Genomic DNA, 23,207 nt, shown 5'->3' with positions numbered 1-23,207 from the left:
CACTGATGTGAAAGTATATTCTATGTGTAGTGTGGGACGGTTTTTATCACGAGGTGTAATCTGACGTCTTTGTCCTCGTTTCCTCATAACCCACATTAAAAATCAGTCTGCCTTCCCACAGATCTCTCCCACTCAAACCTCTGACTCCACTTTCTTCTTGTTCCTACTTCCCTCTTCGCCCTCCCCTGTGGCTGCCTGCTGCTCTTCCAGAAGTGCTCACACTTTGTCATTCCCTCTCCCTGCTGAGGCTGCAATTTCAGTCCACAGCAGTATGTGCACACAAACACTCAAACTGCACACTTCATCATGGCTGTCAGTGAAGTCGCTGAGCATGCATTTACAGTAGCCTCAGACTGCATATTAGGTTAAAAACACACACATATAAACCCACGTAGTTGTAAGATTGTGACGCGACTATCTCTGCGTGAGGGTGTCTTAAAGATTTTTTTTCAGCTTTCGCCCCCATGTCAGTGAGCCAGACAGGAAACAACACCACACATACATCCTGTCACTATCCAGACAGACCACAGCCTCTCTCTTTTTCAGCCTCCGCGCACACACCCCCTCACACTGTTGCGACCTTTGTTTCATTTGCCTTTGCTCATAACCCAAGCCAGCTTTCAGTGATTAAAATGCGCTCATCAGGAATTACCCTGAAAACCTGAGCAACGATTCACCGGTGACTTCCAATTGGCAGTGACTCATACAATATCAACTGATTGCTTTCATTTTTAAACCTTTCACTTACTTTTCTTTGTTACCAGTCATGATCTCATGTGACACAATGGCAAAAGACAGGTGTGAATTTGCTGCTGTTGTTGATGATTCCTTAGCGCCTTTACACAGGAAATTTGGTTTCACACCAACATCCCTTCGTATGCGCACAACAAGACAAGAAGGCAGTCAGAAGCAGCTAAATGATACGTGACGGACGTCGAGCACTGGCGTTGAGATCATGACCGAGCCTGTGTGAGGAGTAAACAGACTATATTTGAAACCAAAGCAGCTGATATCATCAAGTGTGGCAGAAAACAGAATGACTAAAACATGAGTAATAATGCAAATGCTAAAAAAAAAGGGGGCTTTTGACCTTATTGTGTACTTCTGAATGAACAGATGAGTAACTAAACATTAGTTGAATCTTTGATGAAAACGTCTGCTCCTGGCTTTAGCCCCCTCCTTCCTCACAAGGGGATTATCCAGGATTAATTGGATGGCTGTGGTTAGTAATCTCTGAAAAACACTGCAATCAGGGAGATTTATCTCATCCCTGATTCCTCTCATAAACGCCCACGTGATAACAACATCGCTTCATTCAGGGGGAACGAGAGAAACATAACTGTCTTCCAGTGAGCTGTTGCTTAATGTCGAGGGGTTTCTGGGGAATTTCTGCATTTCTGAGTTCAGCTGTGTTGTATAGTCTGGTTTTGTTAATCCGCAAACTTGTTTCTTGGCTGACATCACTTCGCTTGATTCCTTTTTCGCGTCTTTCAAACATGACACCCATGTCATGTTTTGCCTCACTTGCATGTCGCCAAAATGTATTCTCACTTCCACGTGATTTCTAGAAATGACATGGCACTTTCTGCTGGGAAATTTATTTCACTGCAAAACAAAACGCCAAACCTGAAGTGAAGAAAAACCTTCCTGTTATTAAAGTGTGTTTTTACTGTACTGAGTTCAGTTATCACATCATGTTTTCAGTCCCGTTTTCCTCCTTCTTCCTTCTCCTCAGTTCTGTTGCTGTTCTTTGCTGATTCATCATCACGCTACAAGAAAGGATTACACACGAAGCGATTTAGTTTCTTTTTTAATTGCTTTTTTGTTTTTAGATTGTGAAGACAGAACTACCCATTACCACGCAGAACTTGAGGTGGAAATCTAAGTTAACGCCTGCTGCTAAGGTGCCGTCATCACTTCCTGGAAGAAGTGACGACACTTTCAGAGAAAACAACTTATCGGTGTAATTCACTTCAAATGTAAACAATGACCTTATTTACGTAGACTGATATTGCACATGGGATCGCTTAACAAATTATAATTCAGTCCTCAAACTGCACTCGAGCACGGCCAGTCCCTTTGACTTGCATTATTCAGTTTGTCGTGCTCTGACTGTTCTGTGCTACCTTTTTCACCTCCACCCTTCCTGCAAACCTCTTGTCCCCTCTTTCTCCCCTCCACCCACTGGCTGTGTCTCACCTCAGGACAACTGCGAGTCCTACGCTCGCTGTCAGAGTCAAAGCCGTAACCACAGCGATGAGTGGCACAAGCAAGGCCTCCGTAGGCTGAAAAGGTGAGTAGCTGTCTCCATGAGGCAGGGAGGGCAGAGTGACTAAAGGCCAGTGAGTCTGGTGAGGCGACGATATGACTGTGAAGAAGGAGGAGAAGAAGAAATTTCCCTTGAAATTACAGTAAAGGCGGCTGGATTTGCCAGCTTTTGTCTGTTAATTTATGTACCAACCATCACTTTGCAATTTTACATTTTCTTACTTTGTTCTTTTTGTGTACTTAAACATTTACATTGCTAAGTGTCATTACACTAATGTATTATAGTATTAAAAATGGCATCAGCAGTTAATTCAAGTGTATTGACAAATAACACTACATTACTGTACCAAACTGTACCTGAATTTTCACAAAAAACTGCTGTGGTATAAGAATGAAAGCGTTTTGCAATTCTGTGGAAGTCCATAAAGAAAAAAAAAAGAAACAAGAATGCAGTAAAAAAAATACGAGGAAGTCCCAAGATTAAAGAGAAGAATATTACAGAAACAACAAACAAGTGTAATTAAAAAAAGCCCCAAAATACAGATAGTTTTAGCACTTTTCTGAACATGCAGTAAAGTTGTTTCTTTTATAATTTACTTCTTTATTTGTTGTGTCTTAAATGACCTTTAAATTTATTTTTAGCAGCCCTCAGACCAGAATACTAAAATCTGTGACATTTACTGAGGTAAGAGACAACAGCCAACAACATTCTGTGTAAATTATTAGAACTAGATGTATATTAATTCAAGTTTAGCAACTCAGAATGTACTTAATGGTCAGTTCTATTTAACACAGCATATCTAACTGCTGGGATAGGCTCCAGCACCTGGCGAGCCCCTAAACTGGAAAAGCAGAATAAAATAGATGAGTTAATGGATGGCTGGATGTATGTGTACCGGTGAGTGGGAAAGTGGCTTGATAGAAGATGGTCCCATTTTGGGCTTGCAGGGAGCAGCGGTATGTTCCTTCTTCATCCAAACGCAGTTGATTCAAGACAATAGATGAGTCTTCTGTCACTACCAAGACACTGAAGTCACTTTCATTCATCTGTGTTTACAAATTAGGAAGGAATAGTTTCAAGTTAGGGGTGTAAAACCGTCAGACAGTAAATATGTATGATACTGTGGAGCTGAATATGGAAAGAAACCTAATACAGAGACTACAGATGAATGCAGATACTTCAAAATGTATCTATATTGAAGTATTTAGGTGTCTTAATGTTTGTGCCTTCATTTGTCATCAGTGATGGCAATGAGACCTTATCAGTCTCTGATGCTCCTGGCACCCAGGAGTAGTGGTACTCCGGTCTACCCAATAGAAGACGGTGCCACGGAAGAAAACAATTCAACAAAGCCTGGCCTCCTTCCTCAGCCTGCACCGGATACTCTGGACAAAGGTTGAGAGGAGGGAGAAAGTGGGATCCTCCATTTGTCTGAATCAGGATTACTTGAATAATCTTTTTCATTAGTGTCTCACATGGACAGGCAGCAGCAGTCACTCGCGTAAGCACACATTTATACACTCGTGACATCATATATCTTTGCACTCTAAAGAACGGTGCAGTCCCAACACATAGGAATGACTCCTCCTAATCCACTCATGCATTAACACGAGAACAAATAAATTAAAATATACCACCACAGTCCTGTTGTCCAGTCGGAGAGGGACAGATGTATACTTTGTAGCGGCAAGAGACGCAATCCATTACTCTTCTAATTAGAAGCCCTGATAATGACACACAAACACACCCTCTAAAATAAATACTACATGGATATAAAATGATGTATAGCAACACAGAGAAAAAAAAATCATGCATAATACAGTTAATATATATTGCACTTATGTAAAAGGGGTTTTAGAAACTTATTTACAACAAACACATAACACACATTACAGAATAGACACATAGGCAAAACTACAGTACGGATGACCTAAAACAGCAGATAACAACAAGTACAAAATAGAAAAAGGATATTTGAAAAGTATAAAGGGTGGAAGACTGAAGTTTAACATCAGGAAAAAAAAGGCAGGGAAACCTGATAAAAATAAAAATAAAGCCAGTAGGAAAACAGAAATGAAAACACTTAGAAACACTTTCCATTACAAGTGTTTGAAATCAGTTCAAAATACTTTATTGTAATGGAAAGTGGGGGGGACATAACTAGAGACCTAACAGCCCCCCAGAGTGAGATGGAAATAGTGAGCACCCCCCCACACACACACACCTTACTTACTTTTCATGCCATTTCGTGCCATTAATAAACAATAGTAATTGTATGCTATAGGATTAGTCCCCAGACTGTGGGAGCAGGTCATATGATCTCAAAATGACCAATAAATGATTTGTATGAGTTTGATTTTATGAAGTTTGCTGATATTCGCTTTTGTAATTTTTTTTTGCAGTCTTCTGGAGTCGATCCCAGCTGTCATTGAGTGAGAGTTGGGTATTTCTGGGAGAGGTTGTCTGGTTGTCGCAGGGCTAACCCAAAGATGAACAACCATTCATGCTCACATTTACACCTACAGTCAATGAAGAATCACCAGTTAATCTAACATGCATGTCTTTGGACTGTAGCGGGAAGGCGGAGTCCCAGAGGGAACTTCCAAAAGCACAGGAAGAACATGTTAACTCCACACAGAAAGTCCCAAACTCCCTGATGGACTAAAACTCGGGACTTTCAAGCGATGGTGCTAACCTTTCTAGCCTACATATACTGAACATTAAATTGGTCCTGGTACTGATCCCTATGAGACCACACATTTTTCTGGAAAGTATGCAAATCAAACACCAAAATAAATAAATAAATGAAAAGTCATTGGTTTGTCAAATGACAGCAAAAAACATTTTACAGTTGTCTCACGTCTCTCGATCAAAGTTTTACGGTCCACTGTCACTGGAAAAATCTGTATGAGTCACTCTTAAAAGATCATTTGTCACAGTCTCAGTACTTACCACATATGTTGGGGCATAATTCTGAGGGAAAGAAAAAAAAGATAATAAATGATCTGAAACTAATGCATGTTTTTCACAGCGATGACTTACAAAAAGTTTATTGCCTCATACTTTGCAGAACCCCGACTGTTATGCAAATTACCACTGGGGACGAAAGCATCCAGATGTTTCTCTAAAATCTTCCTGCCTTTCTCCATGATCTGAACAGCTTCAAATGTTATAGATCCTTAAAAGACATTTTAACATGTTAATACTTTCAGTGATGATATAATGAAAAGTAATAATGGCCTTCTACATGTTGGAGTGTTTGGGTGCGTTTACAGCTACTGTTTATTTCTGAGTGGAAAGAATAAGAATGATAGATTGTTTTTTTGTTTCTCACCAGTGAGCTTGGTTTTCAAGAAGCGATCAAATTCACTCTGGTATTCAGTTTTGGCTCTGTATAGAGTAGTGGGATCTAAGCAAAAAAAACAGTGCTATTTGGTTTATTTTGATCATTTTAACTGCTTTACACTTATATTTTAGTTTATTTATAAGTATTTATAAATTTATATCTTTGGCCTGACATTATCGGAAGAGAAGAACTACGATATAACAGTTTCCTGATCTCACCAATGACCCCCTTTCGTTCCTGACTGGTCTCTATGTAGGTCACATAGGCTTGGTCACAAATACTTTGCAAGTCGAGCTGGTCTTGCAGAGTGGGAGCAGACAAGATGAAGTCCTCGTGCATCATTCGGATGCTGCGGTCGCACTGCAGACAGGCCCTGGCTGCAGTGACACAGCAGAGCAGGGACACCAGCATCAATGGCATCTTCCCTCTGCAGCTGAGTTTTCCTCTGCAGAATGAGTCACTTTGGCTCCAGTGAAAGCTTCTGAAACACAGCTGCCAAATATCATTGTCCCTGTCATCACCATTTCATCTGTTGCTCTTATTGAAATGGTACTTTTACAATTACTGCTGCTGTCATACTATTACTCCTATCACATTTTCTGCTGTTTCCCTTTAACCATGATTTGGCATAGTGTTTGAACCATTCTGGCTATTTCTTTAAAATAAAAATAAATTGATGAATATGTCCTTAATAATATGAGAAATTAAAATAATTTTTGTTGATCGCCTGGCCAATTATTCATTAGATTAATCAGTTTAAAATAAAACTGTGAAAAGCACCTTCGAGCTTCACTAAAACCCCGACTAACAATCAAAGCCAAAGAGATTTAGCATAGTAAGACAAAGAATATCAGCATCATCACACATACAGTCATATGAAAAAGAAAGATTTCACGTGAAACTATCCAGTCCTGTGGGAAACTAAGTATACCCCATGAGTCAATAGCTTGTAGAACCACCTCAACAATAACTTGAAGTATTTGTTTTCTGTATGACTTTTTCTGGCTCTCAAATCATTGTGGAGGAATTTTTGTCCCACGCTTCTTTACAACAGTGCTTTCATTGAGGTTTGTGGGCATTTGTTAGCTCTTTTAAGGTCCTGCCACAGCATTTCAGTCTGGACTTTGCATGCCATTGCAACACCTTGCAATAGTCTATATCTTTTTTTGTCCCTCTGTTATAAATGCTGGATCCTAGACTGAACGGAGCTGAGCACGATCACCACACACAATTAAGTGGAACTGTGGTAAGGTACCAATTTGGAGTCCATGTCTTGTCCTAGCTTTTAAAAAAATAAAGCACAAAAAATGAAAACCTTGATTCTTTTTCAGCCCTTCTGTTGGAGATTTGCTGCTGTGCTTGGGATCATTGTCCTTTTGCATGACCCAGTTTTGGGCAAGCTTTAGCTATCGGACAGATGACTCTAGAATACTTTGGTATACAGAGGAGTTCATACTTGACTAAATGACTGTAAGGTGCCCAGGGCAAAACAGCCATACATCATTTCATTTCATTTATTCATTTATAAAGCACATTTTATAACAACAGGGCGTTGACCAAAGTGCTGTACAACATAACAATTAAACAGTGACATTAACAACAACTGATAATTAAAAACAGATTAGGATAAAAGAATTGGTAACGCTCCTACAGTTTCGAAAGCCAGAGTAAAAAAATATGTTTTAAGATGCGATTTAAAAAGAGTAACAGTTGGGGCCTTTCTAATGTGGAGAGGTAGATCGTTCCACATTTTCGGTGCCACAACTGCAAATGCCCGATCTCCTCTATGAACCATCCTAGACTTATGTAAAGTAAGGAGTAGGTGATCACTTGATCGAAGGGCTCTAGAGGGCGTATACAGCTGCACAAGGTCAGACAAATAGTCCGGTGCCTGGCCATTTAGCACTTTATAAGTTAAAAGTAAGATTTTGAATTTAATTCTAAAACGCATTGGATGAATTAATTTGTTTCTCAAATGTAAGTTTGCTATCCAAGAGAACCCCCAGGTTTTTTACATGCGTTTTAACAGCACATGTTAGGTTACATAAGTCCAAATCTGGGGCATTGAAATTACAGCTTGGTCCAAAAATAATTACCTCTGTTTTATCCTCGTTGAAGGTAAGAAAGTTTGAGGCCATCCAGGTTTTAACTTCGCCGAGACATTTGACTAACGATTCCATGGGTGTAGAGGTGTTTCTATTAAACCGAAGATAAATCTGGTGTCATCGGCATATGAGTGAAAGCAGATGTTATGTTTCCTAAAGATTAGGCCTAGGGGCAACATATAGATTGAAAAAAGAATTGGGCCTAATACGGATCCCTGCGGGACACCACAAGTAAAAGGAGCTGGGGAAGAAATAAAATCATCAAGGCTCACAGAAAAAGTCCTCTTGGAGAGGTACGACCTAAACCATTCCAAGGGGATACCTTTGATACCCCTCCTTCGCCATTCTTGGTAGCTGGTACGAGGTGCTTGTGCTGATATGTCGTGTTTTGGTTTTCATTAAACATGGCGCAGTGCATTATGGCCAAACATCTCCATTTTGGTGTTATTTGTCTTTGGACATGCTGTGTGCTCCCATATTCTTTTTAGAGATGGGGCTTTCACCTGGCAACCCTTCTACAGAAGTCACCTTGTTCAGTCTTCTTCTAATTGTGCTGCCATGAACTCTAACATTTAACATGCTACAGTCTGACATTTAGCCCTTGAGCTCTTTGTAGTTTCTCTGAGTTTCTCTTGTTTCGGTGTCCAATCCTATGAAGGTTGAAGCATTGTGTTACGTATCTGAATGCTCCAAACTGCTAAACATTCTGCTTCCTTAGAGGTGCTCCCACTTCCTGCTGCTCAATTAATCAAGTGTTACTTAACCTCTTAATTCCTAAGGAAGCAGTAACATGCACTTCGCTTTTCCACAGGAATGCCTACAATTCTTTTCTATTCACCTGACTGTGAAAAGAAATATCCATTAAACAAAGAATAACTTGCAAAATAAATAATTTTAATTCAAATTGTTTCAGGTTAACCACAGCCTTACTAAGCTGTACATTACATTAAGAGTCACCTTTAAAGTCACTTGACTTCTAACCACTTAATAGACAAGCTCCATTTTCATTCTGTGGGCTGTTTTGAAGGTCATACACTGGGCTGGATCCTTCTGACTGGGTGTAGGGGAGCTGCATTTTCTTTCTTAAATAGAAAAATTCAAGTGCCGTCTTGTCTGACCTTGCCCTGCTGTGCTAAACTGCATCCCTAGATGGTGAATTGTCTTGCCAGTGCAGATGACTCACAGGAGATGCATATATTTTTAAGCCTCTGCCTAGTACCTTCTCTATTCTTTATTATTAATATCATTTGATTTTCTCCAGGGAATATGCAGGAAATAAGGAATCAATGACTGAATACTTAAATTTCACAATACTTAAATTTCACAATTCTCTTACAAAATTGTAGTTACATAGAAATGGTTTGAGATTTCTGTTGGGGTTTTTTCATGGTGTCAGTTTCAACTGCCTTTTTTTCCTGTTTTGTGTATAAAATTTGGTCTTGCTTAGAGTTTACTGTCTATGACCTCTGCCTGGAAATAAAGTCAAGGGTTGTTTTGAGTTTTATCTTTGCCTTCTCCCTTAAAGCAACCATTCCTTTGTGTCTGTTACTCTGTGTCTCCTAATTGTTTGGATTTCAGAGGCAGGTCAACATTTAAATAAATCAGACTTAAATTTTTACCTCTGCTACTTCTTTATAAACATTTTACTTTAGCTAGCCTACTAGTCAAATAGTAATCTAGTAGATTTTCACACTGGTGGTACAGCAGTCAGGCTATACAATAATATTATTATTCCAACTGAACTTCATGTACATATTAAAAAAAAAAGGAAAATTTTGGTTTATTTTACCAAATATAATATTTTAGCTTTTTTGTAGACAATTTTTCTCATTTATGTTTTTCTATTTTTCTTTTTTTTCCCTGTCCCTTGCTCTGCTGTAACGACAGAATTTCAGAAGTTCTCAGTTCATAGTAAACTTAAAAACATTTAGAACATCAAAGAACTCACGGATATAAAAATAAGACAAGAGTCGACTACTTCGCCATGGTCGTGTCGTTCAGCTGCCCTGCTATTCATAGCTTGTTGCTGTCACCCAGCGGTAGAAAACCTCTTACAGCCACAATAACATTATTGTTCGCTCTCGATGATCTCACCTCTGTGGTCTGTTCGGGAAGTGAGGCAGTGTACTCCAGTTGTTGTTGTCACAGGGTCGAAGACGGTAATCTGTGGTTACAAACAACCATCGTAAAAAAAAAAAAAATACAAAATACTAATAATAACAATAACACCCCCCCCCCCCCCCCAATCCTCACACACATTCACTACAAGTTGAATGAAACGTTTGAGATTTGAATTGTTTCCACGGACAACGCTAGCACCAACGATTTGGTAAGGAAAATATAAAAATTTAAAAGTAACGTTAACGATAGTCAAAATAACCCCTTCATTTTGCCTTTCTCTTGTGCGTTTCACATTGTTCGCAGCCAGCAATAAACAAATTTGAAGCTGTTTTTTGGCTCTGTGACGATATTGTTCTCACACTACATTTCCCAGAATCCTTCCGCGCTAACTTGTACACGAATGACAGATCGATGGACAAACCAGCTTCGCATTCGCTCCGTTTGGGTGGGACTACGCCTCTGTCGCTGCACCGCAGGCTTCCGCACGCACAGACGTTGACCCCGGAGTGTGGTCAGATGTGGAGGTAAGGTGAATGTATTTTTGTGGTCGCAGCTTTATTAAGAGCAGTTAAAATGTTTTGTATGTGACACAACGTTTTTTTGCGTGTTACTGTCATGGCGAGTATAGCTTTTAATTGTGAGCACGGTCTTCTGAATCAGTTCGTGAATACTGGTAGAGCGAGTTACTGTTACGGCAATATCCCAACTCGGCGTCAACGGCCGAGTCGAGTGAGTGTTTGTTGGGGATCGATCAGATATCGGAAGTGTTTGATTAGTTGGTTACACGCCAGCTTGACACGGGCGTGGATAGATAACGTAAACATACACGTCGTTGGACGGCGTCTGTGTCCACTGGGATCCTTTCAGAAAGTCAGATGACGACGTTTTTCAGTGTTTGTTGTAATTTAGGTATTTGCCTTGAACAGTTCGTAGTCACTGTGTAGTTAATGTGCATGTTTTTAGAAACCCCTGCATAACCTGCAGTATGGAGCCTGTTGTACTGCACCGGGCCCTGTGGCCTAATTTAAAATGTTATACGTTTCATTCCGATAGCCATTAAAGATTAATATGATTTCAGCCCACAGTTTCAAGACTAATTGCTAGGTTTCTGAAAAAGCACTGATTATCTCTAACATTTTAAGACTGGTCTGCCTTCATTGTTAAGTTCCCTTAATAGAATAAATTGATTTATAATGGATCCCAAGTTGAGCTTTCTCAACTTAATTCTACATTTGAGCAATGGTACAGTTTTGTCAGTAATTACATAGAAATGAGGAACAGGATCTTCACTGGAGCGAAAGCTGACATATAGAGGAAAATGTTTCCCTGTGTCTGCAAGATTTTTGCAAGATTTCGGTTCCTCCTTGCGATACTGGCATTAAATAGCATCACAATAAAAGAAGGATGTGGAGCTGAAGGATAATGTATACCTGTGGGGAAGTTAAGTATGGTTCTGCTGGTGATGACTGCATTCTTATCAATCTGAAAACTGTGGGCTTGCTGCACTACAGCTGTTTGAGGGCTATTATTTACTCATCCCAAAGGTGCTCTTACCTGAGGTAAATGTAATTGAATCCTGCTGACTTGGTGTCTGCGCTTCCTCTGATCACAGCCTGTTTTTGCAGTTTTGCTGGCTCTCTCACCATGAGTGCCTGTGCAGAGCCTGGATACCTGCCATTTACCAGATTAAAAGCCCAGTGCTCTCTCTCGCTCTCTCTCTGCTGGATGCTGTTGAACTATGCTATAATAATAAAAGCAAGTGTAGAGACAGTACAGGGCCAATACAGTAATGCTACACAAAAACAGTGTTCAGTGACAGACAATTCAAGGTAAAACAGTAACCCCTTATGCTCAAAATTGTCATCTTTAGCCTGTAACTATGCTGCTGATTGGTTGTGACTGCATCCAGATGTGATTTCTAAAACCCTGAAAGACGACTATTGTGCTTTTGAATTCTTTATTGCACATATTTCTAAATGTTGTTGTTCTTTGGGAGGTATTATTTTGATGGCATGTTTTTTGTGTACTTGTCTCTGTGAGGGAAGTGTTATTGCATCTAAATTTAAATCCTGATTGCAGTGAGTTCTTCCATAATGATATTGCCCCCATCCATGAGGCAAAATCAGGTCACTAAGATGGTTTGATTGGTGTGAAAATTATGCCTTTGCAGCATGAACTAATATTTTTAATGCATCACTAAGACATTTTTGTTTTTTTTCCTGTCTGCAGCGCTTTTAAGCTAACATCAGCAGTGATAATTGGATAGATAGATAGATAGCCAGTGTGATGAAGTCTGCGGTAGATTGGTCAATATTCATGTCCTGTACTCATTTACTTGTTATTCTTTTAGCACTTTAACTTGATTTAGCTTCCATTCATTATTTGATGTGATGATGATATTAATGGTGTTTTATTTCTATTGTTTTTTTGGGTTTCTTTTACACTTGTTGTGGTTTAAACTAACATCTGTCTGTCTGCCTCACAGGAGCAGATATATCAGCCCTTTTTCAGAAATGGAGACATTCCTAAAGATTGGCAGGTAGACATCAGTTTTCCCTTAACTCCCACAGCTGCCAGTGCACAGATTTATATTTCTGTTTCAAAAGCTCTGACAGCAAGTTAAGTACAGCTGTCCATTCCTGCCACTCTTCTTCCAACCCGCACGCCTTCAGCATGTATCAAATAGTGCCGGTGGCTCCTGGGGAGCAGCAGATGGCTGGGGGACCCGGAGGCTCCCCACTTAAGAAGAAACTTTCTCATGAAGGTCGGCCACTGGTGATGGCAAGTATGTTGGGCTGTGTGCTGGTGCTAGCTGCTGTGGTCGCCTGGTGCTATTACTCAGTGTCGCTTCGTAAAACCCAGTTGTTCAAGACAGCGTTGTTAGACCTGAACAAGGATGGTTTTATTATTCACAACCAAGCTGGGGCTGTTGTCTTCACTATGGCATTCAGGTGGGTTCATATTATTGATTATTTTTAAATTAATAATTGGTAATTTGCTGATTTTTGTCTTTTTTGGACTTGTTGTCTATGCTTTTAATGCTTAGGAAACTGTACAGAGAATCATCTGCGTTTTTGTTTCCTTTAACAAGATACATTTTGATTAATAATTTAATTATTTGAATTGCCTGATTGCCTACTAGTCATGGTTATTTTAATGAACTAAAACTAAAGCAAAACCTAAAACTGACCTTGTTAAATAAAATAGAAATAAATACTACACTTTAAAAAAACTGTAATTAAACTGATTTTATGAACTTGGAAAACTAACTAAAAGTTAAAATAAGTTTTGGCATTTTAATTTGCTAAAATTTGTTATTACGCCTTTACAGATTTTTTTTTTTAATTTGTGCCTTTTGCATATGCCCTACATTCAGTCACTATTTAAAAGACTAAAACTAATAAAAACTAAAGCTAAACATTTTTAAACAATAAAAGATGAATTACAAAATTTGAAATTAGAATTAGAAAATACAAAACTAAAATAACTCTGCTACTTATAAGGGTAATAAATATGACTAGTTATAATTTTATCTTACAGCTGAGATAAGGACCAAAGGAATGTCTGTGCAATCCAAATCAAGACACTCCACAAACACTTCTCTTGTGAAACTAAGTCCCAGCAAATCGTGGACTCATTGCCTTTGTAACTTCTGTTGGTCTTGACAGAGTTCTTCTTCTTTGTATCTGCTTTAAGTCTGCCTGTCTGCAGTGTTTGGATGGATGATGAAAAATCAGACGAGACAGACACATGATTACGCCCTTAGGGAAGACTGTAATAGATGTGTCCTTTGCCAGCAGAGTTCATACCGACAGAAATAGCTATAGAACAATCACTCCACAGACAACTAGAACAACGGAATAGAACTTACAACATTTTCTTTGTTGTTGCACTACTACTAATTTGTTTTAAAACACAAATAATATCAACTGTGTTTAACTGGCCCCTTTGTTTTCTTTCTTTTAAACACCTAATCTTAGGTCTGGTACTCTGGATGTGGACTCTTGCTCAAAGGAGGGAGATATTCTGAGCTGCACTCAGTCGGATTCTGGCAAGCTCAACTTTTTTATCCAAACAGTTCGTCCAAAGGACACGGTGATCTGTTATCGGGTTCGCTGGGAGGAGCTGCAGAATAAGCACTTGGTAGAGCATGTCATGGCCTATAATGACTCTCATTGGTATGGAGGGGCAGAGACGGCAACACAGTACTGGCCTATCAGATTTCAGGGAGAAGAGGAACCACAACCTTTCATCGCAAGTGACGTCTACTCCAATCGAAATGCTTTTGGAGGAATTCTAGAGCGGTACTGGCTGTCATCAAATGCAACTGCCATTAAGATTAACGACTCAGTACCGTTTCATTTGGGCTGGTCAGAGAAGAACAGGACACTGAGGTTCCAGGCCCGGTACCAGGACTCTCCCTTCAGACCACTAGAAAGACAGCAGACCTTTCCTGAACTCAGTTATAGAGTCTGTGTGGGGTCAGATGTCACCTCTATTCACAAGTACATGGTGAGTGTAATTATGCTGGATATTTGACAAATATTTAATAATGTTAAAAGCTGCCAATTTAAAGTGTAGTGGATATATACTCAGATGTACAACAAATAACTGGACCAGAAACACTTGTCCCATCCTGCATATGCATTTTTAATTTAATACTACTGCCATTAATTCTTTGTTCCCCTGCAGAGCAGGTTTAATCTTTAACATTCCAGAAAATATACTTAGGTTGGGGAAATGACTCTTTGATTTACTGTTGAATTTAAGTGTCTGTTCACTTCCAAAGAAATGGAAATCCTCTAATTTTTATTGTAGTTCATTTTTAATGGAGAGAGACAGAATATCAATCAAAACCCCAGAAAAAAGGACATTACATCAAATTTACAGACTAAATTGATTTGCTTGTCATTGAGTGAAAAAGGTATTTAATCTCCTACAACCCAGCCTGAAGTCACAGTTACAGATACTCCTGATCTCAACTCACTATGTGTATAAAGCACACCTGTCCACAGAATCAATTTCTTCTCTTCCAACCTGTCCACCACCATGGGCGAGACCAAAGAGTTCTCAAAGGCTTTCAAAGATTGTTGACCTACGAAAGGCTGGTATAAGTTACAGTAGGAAGCTTGGGGAGAAGTTTACAACTGTTGGTGTAATTGGAAAAAGTATAAAATGACCATCAATGTCCTCAGCATGGAGATTTTGCCTCATGGGCGAGGACTATCATAAGAGAGGTGATGGATCACCTCAAAGCTGTGATCTGTCACCACTGGCAACACACTATGCTATAATGGATTGAAATCTTGAAGCGCCCGCAAGGTCACCTGGTCAAGAACGCAAATGTACAGGATCATCTCAAGTTTTGTAAGTGAACATCTAAATGATTGAGAGAAGGCCTGGGCGAATGCACAGTGGTCAGATGAAACTAAAATCAAGCTCTCTGGCATCAACTTTACATGTCTGGGTTTGGAGGAAGAGAGATACTGGGTATGACCCAAAGAGTAGCATTCCCTACGTGAAGCATGGAGGTGGAAAGATTATGCTATGAGGCTGTTTTTCTTCTGAGAATATAGGACAACTCCATCACATTGAGGGGCCAATGGATAGGGCCATGTACTGTAAAATCTTGGATGAGAACCTACTTCCCTCAGCCAGGATACTTCGTATGGGTTGTGGATGGGTCTTCCAACATAGCATCAAGATAAAGATAGTGTGGCGAAAGAAGTACAAAACGTCAAGATTCGGCGTGGCCAGTCTTAGACTTTAATTCTATTAAAAAATTTGTGGACGGAGCTGAAGCTTCGAGTTGCCAAGTGAAGGCCAAGAAACCTAAAATATTAAGAGTGTTTCTGTAAAGATGAGTGGGCCAAAATCCCTCCTGAGATGTGTGCAAACCTGGTGAATGATGACATGACAGTGCTTTGGAGGGTTTCTCCTCCAAATACTAAGTCATATTTTGCTTGGGTATTAAGTACTTATTTCACTCTGTAACCTGCAAATCAATTTATAACTTTTATGCAGTGATTTTTTTTTTCAGGTTTTTTCTTTGTAAGAGAGCAAACTTATGAATTAATAATGATTTCCCCAATTGTAAATGCTTTCTTGATGAGGATATCAATATTCTAATCTTATAGTGTGTTTGTAAAATCTTTAGAAAAAGTCTAAAAATTGGCTTATGTAGTTGGTTATTTCTTGACATGGAAAGCTGAAATTCTCAAGCTGTAAGGGACCAAGCAACCCCTAAGCTAATTTATCTGGTTATTGTAAGGACGCCAGTAGGCATATTTCCTTACACTTGTTTAATCAAGCACAAAGCCTGTGCAGGCTTGAATGAAAGACAATAACCACACATTTAAAAACATCTCAAATCACTTACCTCATGTTCTTTTCTTTTTTCCCCTAATCATTCATGTTCTTTTCTCAGGTGCGCCGGTATTTCACAAAGCCTATAAAAGTCCCATCTGCTGATTTGTTCAAAAAACCAGTGTGGTCCACATGGGCTATCTACAAGACCGCTGTAACTCAGGAGAAGCTGCTGCGCTATGCCGCTGACATTACTAGGCATGGCTTCAACTGCTCCCATCTGGAGCTGGATGACCGCTACACAGCAGATTACGGAGAGTTTGACTTTGACCCGCAGAAGTTCCCCAATGCAAGCGGCATGTTTGACAAACTAAGAGAGGGCGGTTTTCAAGTTACACTCTGGACGCACCCTTTTATCAACTATGACTCCATAAATTTTGGTGCAGCTGTGGAGAAAGAGCTATTTGTCCGTGAGCCAGGCGGTGAACTGCCCGCTCTGGTTCGCTGGTGGAACGGGATTGGAGGAATCTTGGACTTCACAAACCCAGACGCTCGTGAATGGTATTCCTCAAACTTGCACATGCTCAAAAGTCGCTATGGGGTGACCTCCTTCAAGTTTGATGCAGGAGAAACGAGCTACCTGCCCCGTCAGTTTAGTACCCTGGGCCCACTGTCAAACCCTTCCACCTTCACCCGCCGCTACACAGAGATGGCTATACCATTTATGGAGCATGCTGAGCTAAGGGTTGGTTACCAGAGTCAGAACATCTCCTGCTTCTTCAGGATCATTGACAGGGACTCGGTGTGGGGTTACGAGCTCGGCCTCAAGTCCATCATCCCTACTGTTCTGACTATAGGCATTTTGGGTTACCAGTTTGTCTTACCTGATATGATAGGAGGAAATGCCTACCCGAACCATACTGCAGGTATGGCATGCATTTTAAGAGCGTTAGCTCTGTTAAAAAAACAGATTTTCTCTGATCTGGTTTTATCTGACAGTCTTTCATCTGTGTTTAAGGTGGGTTAAATGGTCTGCCAGACAGAGAACTGTACATCAGATGGTTGGAGCTGTCTGCCTTTATGCCCGCCATGCAGTTCTCCATACCTCCATGGGCTTATGACAATGAGGTAAGCCAAATAAAGCAAGCGATGAATTTTAGATGTAGAAAAGTATTTTACAGTGTGTAGCCTCTTAGCTTTTCCTGCATTTAAATTTACTAAATTGTGTGTGTGTGTACATCACACATACACACTTTTGCAACATTTGTAATAGGGTTTGTAACAATTTTGCAACACATTTTACAGTTGGTGTAAAAATGATCTTTTTTGCTCTATCAGTATTATAGTGCAAAATACTAATTACAGATTAAATAATGAACGGGACGCTTAAACTTAACCTTTACATTATCGTGAAGCGGCTGTTTGTTTGCTTGTAGAGAAATGACAGAATAATTGTTGCTTCAAATTCTTTTTGGTGTGTTTAAAAACTACCACAGGAGGGCGCCAAAGTTTAAACCATAAAGATCTACACCAGGGGTGTCCAAACTTTTTTCACTGAGGGCCACATACATAAAAATATAGGAGGGGCTGGGCTTCTTACTAGAAATTAGGTATATAACCTTAACTTTAGTGTATTAAAGTTAGAAAAACACTTAAAAGTGGTCAAATATGTTATATTGTTGAATATAATTAAAGACAAAACTGCCTTCATCACAACTTTCCATAAATGGATCTGTATTGATTTATTCAGAAAAGGCTTTGGTAGCTCATTCTCAGAACAGCAGCCTCAGATTTCTTCTTAGACAGAAGATTTACAGTACAGAGAAAAAACAATAAAGGGGAAAATGGGACGGGTACATTTCAAGTTTGTTATTTAAGTTATTAGGCTTAGCAACACACCTATTAACGTTCGTTTGAAACCGTTATCAACATTAACAGACTGAACTGGACTTAATAACAGGAGTGCACGAAAAAAATACTGTTGCTGACCCTGCAGGAGAGCTACCCTTTGCTTTAATTTCTGCACTCGATCAGCACCAGTGTAGGATGCATAGGCCTGATGTTTGGTTTCATAATGACGTCGTACATTATACTCTTTCATAACTGCCACAGTTTCAGTGCAGATCAAACAGAAACACTTCCCCTTGAATTCTATGAAGAAATATTCACTCTCTCACTATGTCTGAATATTTCTGCATTCACTTTCTACCTTTCGCTTCTTTGGTTCTGCCATGTTTAGTAACTTGGGGTAAATTTCTTCTGTGATTGTCCTTTTTGGTGGAGCAACTGCCTTGATCAACAGTAGCTCCCCCTGGTGTTAAAACTAAGAAGTGCAATACACATAAGCAAAAGTTGAAGTGCGGGCCATATTCTGTTCTATTTATAAAATTACTTGCGGGCCAATTAAAAATGGATCGCGGGCCGCAGTTGGCCCGCGGGCCAGAGTTTGGATACCCCTGGTCTACAAAGACCAGTTATGGGGAATTTAAGGGTATGCATACCAGTTAAATGAAATCTGTTTACCTGTTATAAAAAAGAAAACAAGAATATTTTAGAAATTTGTCAAAAAAATGTTTAAAACTAGAAGTTATATATATATATATATGTATGTATGTATGTATGTATATTGAAAGAGCTAAATAGTCCTTAATCACACATAACATTTTATAGAATTATGTCGATTTGGCCAGCGCATCAGATTCCCTTTTCTTAGTCAAATAGTCTGTCTTGCCTTTTCTTGTCATTAAATGAACCCATGGCAATCAGTTTTAGTTCAAAAGTGATTCCATGATGCTCCAAGATGTTTTGTTAGACCTTTCTATTAATGATACTGGTGCTTTGCTCTAATCTCCCCATGCTATTTGCAGAAATGGAAACTCACACCGTAACTAGTCTCGCATCAAAATGTTATTCAGCTCTTCTGCGAAAGTAAAAGAGTTTAAACTTGGACTCTTATGTTTACGACTGTATGAGTACCTTCTTCCAGTCATCTTTAGTCCAGTGTTTGTGCTTGTTGGCAAATCTGAAACGCTTCTGTTTGCAGCGCTCAGTTATTCCTTCCTATTTGTTCAGTCGTCAGTTTATGGTCATTCTGGAAACCTCATACTCTGATCTAGAAGCATTTATCGCTGCCTGAAAATCAGCAGTGGTCTGCTTTTTGTCTATAGCACTTAAAATCTTGAGGTGCCTTTCATCTACTTCAGTCAGCTTTTCTTTTCTGCCTCTTCCTTGACACATTTTCTAGGTACCAGTCTTTTCAGTCCATGACATACTTGACCACACTGTGGGAACACTGTGAGTCCTGACCTATTTGTTTTAGGCCATCCAGCATAATGAAGTGCTTTAATGTGGTCTCTTTACTTTTCTTATGATCACTCCATGTGGTAAGATCTTGCATAGAGTGGGTGGTGTTGTAATACATGTAGCATGTAGTGTACCATGATAGAAATTAAAAAAAAAGTTAAAACAAATAACAATACAGCAGCAAAAACAGTTAGTAGTTTTTTTTTTCAAGTCCTCCTACTGGACACCAAAAATCTCTCTCTCAGGATGACAGAGAAGAATGCCCAGATAAGATTTATACTTCTAACAGCAGTTTTGCACTTTAGAGATGTAAACATTGTTTCAGACAGGTTAATTTCTAAAAAGCATTCCAGATCATGCCCTCTGACTGTCCAGCTATAAGACCATGTGGGCTCCGAGTTGATTTTAATATAAAAATACTCATCCAAGTCAACTTACCCTGTACACAAGGTTTAGAAGCTTTAAACATTTTCTTGTGTCTCTCTGGCTTAGTGAATGTTGCCTTACCTTCTTCTGACCTCCGTACACCGTAAAGCGCTAAAGAAAATCAGATTTTTCTCAAAAAAAAAAAAAAGAATAAATAAAATGCCATTTTCATTAACAAATATTTCTCCTAGAAAATATACAAGTACTGATCACAAGTCAAAAACAATAAGTCAGTTCTTTTTCTATGTGCTTTGATGCATAAATTGAAGCAGGACGTGTGGATGGTTTTATTACTCTGCTGTCTGTTAGGTGGCCTCTGCTCCATGCTAACTCAATGTCTTTGTGCATCTGCAGGTGGTAAAGATAGCACAGAAGTTCACAGGGCTCCATGAAACTCTGGTGGCACCAAAAGTTCTTGAATTGGCACATGTGGTTCTTGATACAGGAGACCCAATCATAAGGCCCCTCTGGTGGATTGCCAATGATGATGAGGCTGCCTATAAGATCGACTCCCAGTTCCTGATTGGGGATGACCTCATGGTGGCGCCAGTGTTGGAGCCAGGAAAGCAAGAGAGGGATATCTACTTGCCTGCAGGACGATGGAAAAGCTACAAGGGGGAACATTATGATAAAGGTCCCATGTACCTCACTGATTACCCTGTGGACCTGGATGAGATCGCTTTCTTTACAAGGGTTCTTTGAAGGCATTAAAGAATTGAAAACCGGACTGACACACACACGCACGCGTCCGCACACATTAGTTTGAGCACACATGCCAAGTAAAAGCAGGGAGGCACCACCAGAAGCTTGAGTTGAGAGTAAAGTGACATTTTAATGAAGATTAACCTCATGTCTCTTCCATCCTGCTCTTTGTCAGGACTTCTGCCTGCAGATTAAAACCCTCCGCCCAAAGAATTAGAATTACCTTCTAATTCTCATTTTGCATCCTTAAGCTAATCCTCATCCTTGTGTGCCTTTCACAGCCAATAGAAGATCCGATCTGTGATTGTATCATCACCATTCTTAGCCTTAGTGGCCATCTAATACTGCGTTTTTTTTTTTCTCAAAGCCCAAAGCTCTACAGCAAGCATGGCGGCGGTTTTGGGTTAATATTATTTCCATTAGCTTATTAATAGAAGTAACTGTACCATTTAGGGGGTCTTTTTGGGGGTGACTGGGTTAGGCAATAAAAAATGCACTATAGCCATACTTAAGTCTGTGTTTTTAACTTTTTAAGCTAACATGCATTAATTTGCATTGCACTGACATCTACATTTTACAGTCTTTTGATTAATTGCTCTTTATATTTATTAATTTTTATTTGTGGATACTGTTGGATGTTTTTAAATATGCATGATTCTGGGGATGAATAAAGGGGTTAACAATAAGCTGCAAATACTTTTATGTCAGTAAGTCCCATAACCTATAGTGCCATTATATTATTTTAGTGCCAAAATCTACTGCTTTATGCTTTTTATTAAAAAAGTCTGCACAAGTCAACTTAACTGCTCAGGGTACATTTAAAAGATATTTATTATTGATCCACAGTAATATATTTGTTATACATTACTGTGCAAAAGTCTTGCACCGCTTCTTATTGTCTTATTTTAATTCGAAGGAGCCAAACTTCCTTGCAATTTTTAAGTGTATTTTGGGCAATAGTTGTCCAGGCTTGTCTGAAGGTCTTTCAGATTTTTTTTTCTATGGATTTTGGCTTTTACTTGTTTTCAGCCCAAGTCGTGTAGCTGACTATTTTTAGATGTGTTTATTGTTTGCGAAGCCACTTAACACTGACCTATGAATAACTAGAGCTTAAAGGAAGACACCTAACACAAGGGATGAACTACTGTTGTGTTTATCACAGACAACTTTGTAAGGAACCAATTTTAAACTGTATCTTAGGGACTGTTTTGCTACCAGCCGGTCTCAAAAACATATAAATATTTCCGTTTTTGTTTTTTTTTTTGTTTATTTTAGCCGAATCAACAAAAATCCAAGGTTTACACAGTTTGACAGGCATAAAATTGTATTTCAATAAATTGCTGTCATATTTCCTAGTCATAACTTTAAAATAAAGAGAAATGAGGGGTGGCTCAAGACTTTTGCACACTACTCTATTATTATAACTGATTTACCTTGTAAAACAGTTATTATTCTCAAAGATGCCATATATTAGTGTGCCATCTATGTCTGCCTTGTGGCTTCATTTGCCTTATTAGCTAATCTATGGTATGCCAACCTTAGCAAAGAGAACCAGAGGGATAAAACACATTTCTACATACATTGATGTTTTTGATGCAGTGTTTCAAAGCAGTGACATTGCAAAGCGCATGAAGAGTTTAAATGTTTGTCTGCTCTTTCATAGTTATTGCCAGCATGAGAGTAAAGCACACCAAGTAATTTGAATGCCTCGCTAGAAAGTAATGAAAACAGCAGTGTTATTGTATATGAATTTGTCTTGGAATTACAGCAACTTACAAATGATAAATCCTATAAATTGGCCGTGTTTATGTTTTTTTTTTTCTTGCATTCTTGATCCTACCACAGGAAATGTTAAAATTTTACATAGAATGGTTTTTACTGACACAGTACACAGCGGCATTTCTTCAAATGAATAAGTAAATGGATGCATACATAATTTCGTACTTCTTTTTAGTAACCTTACTTTGTTGTGAAACCAGGAAAGCTTGTGTGAGATTGTGTGAGAATCTAACCTATGTTAAATAGGTTAATCGCAAAATGTAAAATATAACATGTATCTATGAAGGTTTTTAAAAGGACATTCACTTAAAACACAATAAGTGGATTTGGCTATCACATACTGTTTGAGATGTGAATGTTAAAGGGAAAGTTTTCTGTGTAAAAATATTTTGTTGTTGTTGCCCCCCCCCCCGTGATTGAGTGAAGGTAGACTGCCAAAGAACAAATATTTAATTTTATTTATGCATATGGTATATGTTTGTTTTTCGTGTGACATCTAGAGAAGTACTGTATGTATTGTCATGAATGACTTATGTGTATTTACCTGCGATCAGACTAGGTGAAATTCATCTACCTGACTTTTGCATCAATGTTGACTTTTTCAGGTTATTCATGTTTAAAGACCTGTTTTTCACAGTTGCAAACACTGTATATGCCTGATGCGTCTCTTATGAAAGAGTCATCTCAGTCACAGAGTGAGCACATCAAATGGGTGGGAAAAGTGATTTCTGCATTTGTGGAAATAACTGTAAAAAGTAATTAAATAAGTCTTTATCAGACAGCTAAAAAAATAAATGATTGATCTGCTCGCAATAACGTCTATTTTTCTGTCCTGTTTTGTTTGTCTTTC

The 23,207-nt window shown here is 39.0% G+C and overlaps 2 protein-coding genes across 12 annotated transcripts; one reads left to right on the top strand and one right to left on the bottom strand.

Moving 5' to 3' along the window:
• Positions 1-1,632: 1,632 nt before the first annotated feature.
• izumo1 (izumo sperm-egg fusion 1) lies at positions 1,633-10,319 on the bottom strand. Of its 11 annotated transcripts, none has more exons than XM_085475878.1 (11): positions 10,263-10,319; positions 9,815-9,884; positions 5,834-6,096; positions 5,604-5,678; positions 5,364-5,447; positions 5,222-5,242; positions 3,904-3,993; positions 3,527-3,654; positions 3,165-3,315; positions 2,200-2,368; positions 1,633-1,769 (listed from the first exon to the last, which is right to left on the bottom strand). In XM_085475878.1, the coding sequence occupies exons 3-11, from the start codon at positions 6,033-6,035 to the stop codon at positions 1,688-1,690; spliced, it is 1,002 nt and encodes a 333-aa protein (XP_085332004.1). In that variant the 5' UTR covers positions 6,036-6,096; positions 9,815-9,884; positions 10,263-10,319; the 3' UTR covers positions 1,633-1,687. The 11 variants fall into 11 exon arrangements, with proteins under 11 accessions (XP_085332004.1, XP_085332005.1, XP_085332003.1 ...); XM_085475879.1 differs by having other exon boundaries at positions 5,834-6,093; XM_085475877.1 differs by having other exon boundaries at positions 5,834-6,058; positions 10,201-10,273.
• LOC146697247 (alpha-galactosidase MYORG-like) lies at positions 10,253-23,179 on the top strand. Its single transcript, XM_085475867.1, has 7 exons — positions 10,253-10,365; positions 12,327-12,380; positions 12,514-12,792; positions 13,822-14,353; positions 16,269-17,073; positions 17,166-17,275; positions 20,231-23,179. The coding sequence occupies exons 1-7, from the start codon at positions 10,253-10,255 to the stop codon at positions 20,576-20,578; spliced, it is 2,241 nt and encodes a 746-aa protein (XP_085331993.1). The 3' UTR covers positions 20,579-23,179.
• Positions 23,180-23,207: the final 28 nt, after the last annotated feature.

The sequence above is a fragment of the Copadichromis virginalis genome, linkage group LG12, assembly GCF_057382275.1.
Source record: "Copadichromis virginalis isolate Kocher_CV1m ecotype Utaka linkage group LG12, C_Virginalis_male_GT1.1, whole genome shotgun sequence".
Taxonomy (NCBI): domain Eukaryota; kingdom Metazoa; phylum Chordata; class Actinopteri; order Cichliformes; family Cichlidae; genus Copadichromis; species Copadichromis virginalis.
This window is presented reverse-complemented; position numbering and strand designations above follow the sequence as displayed.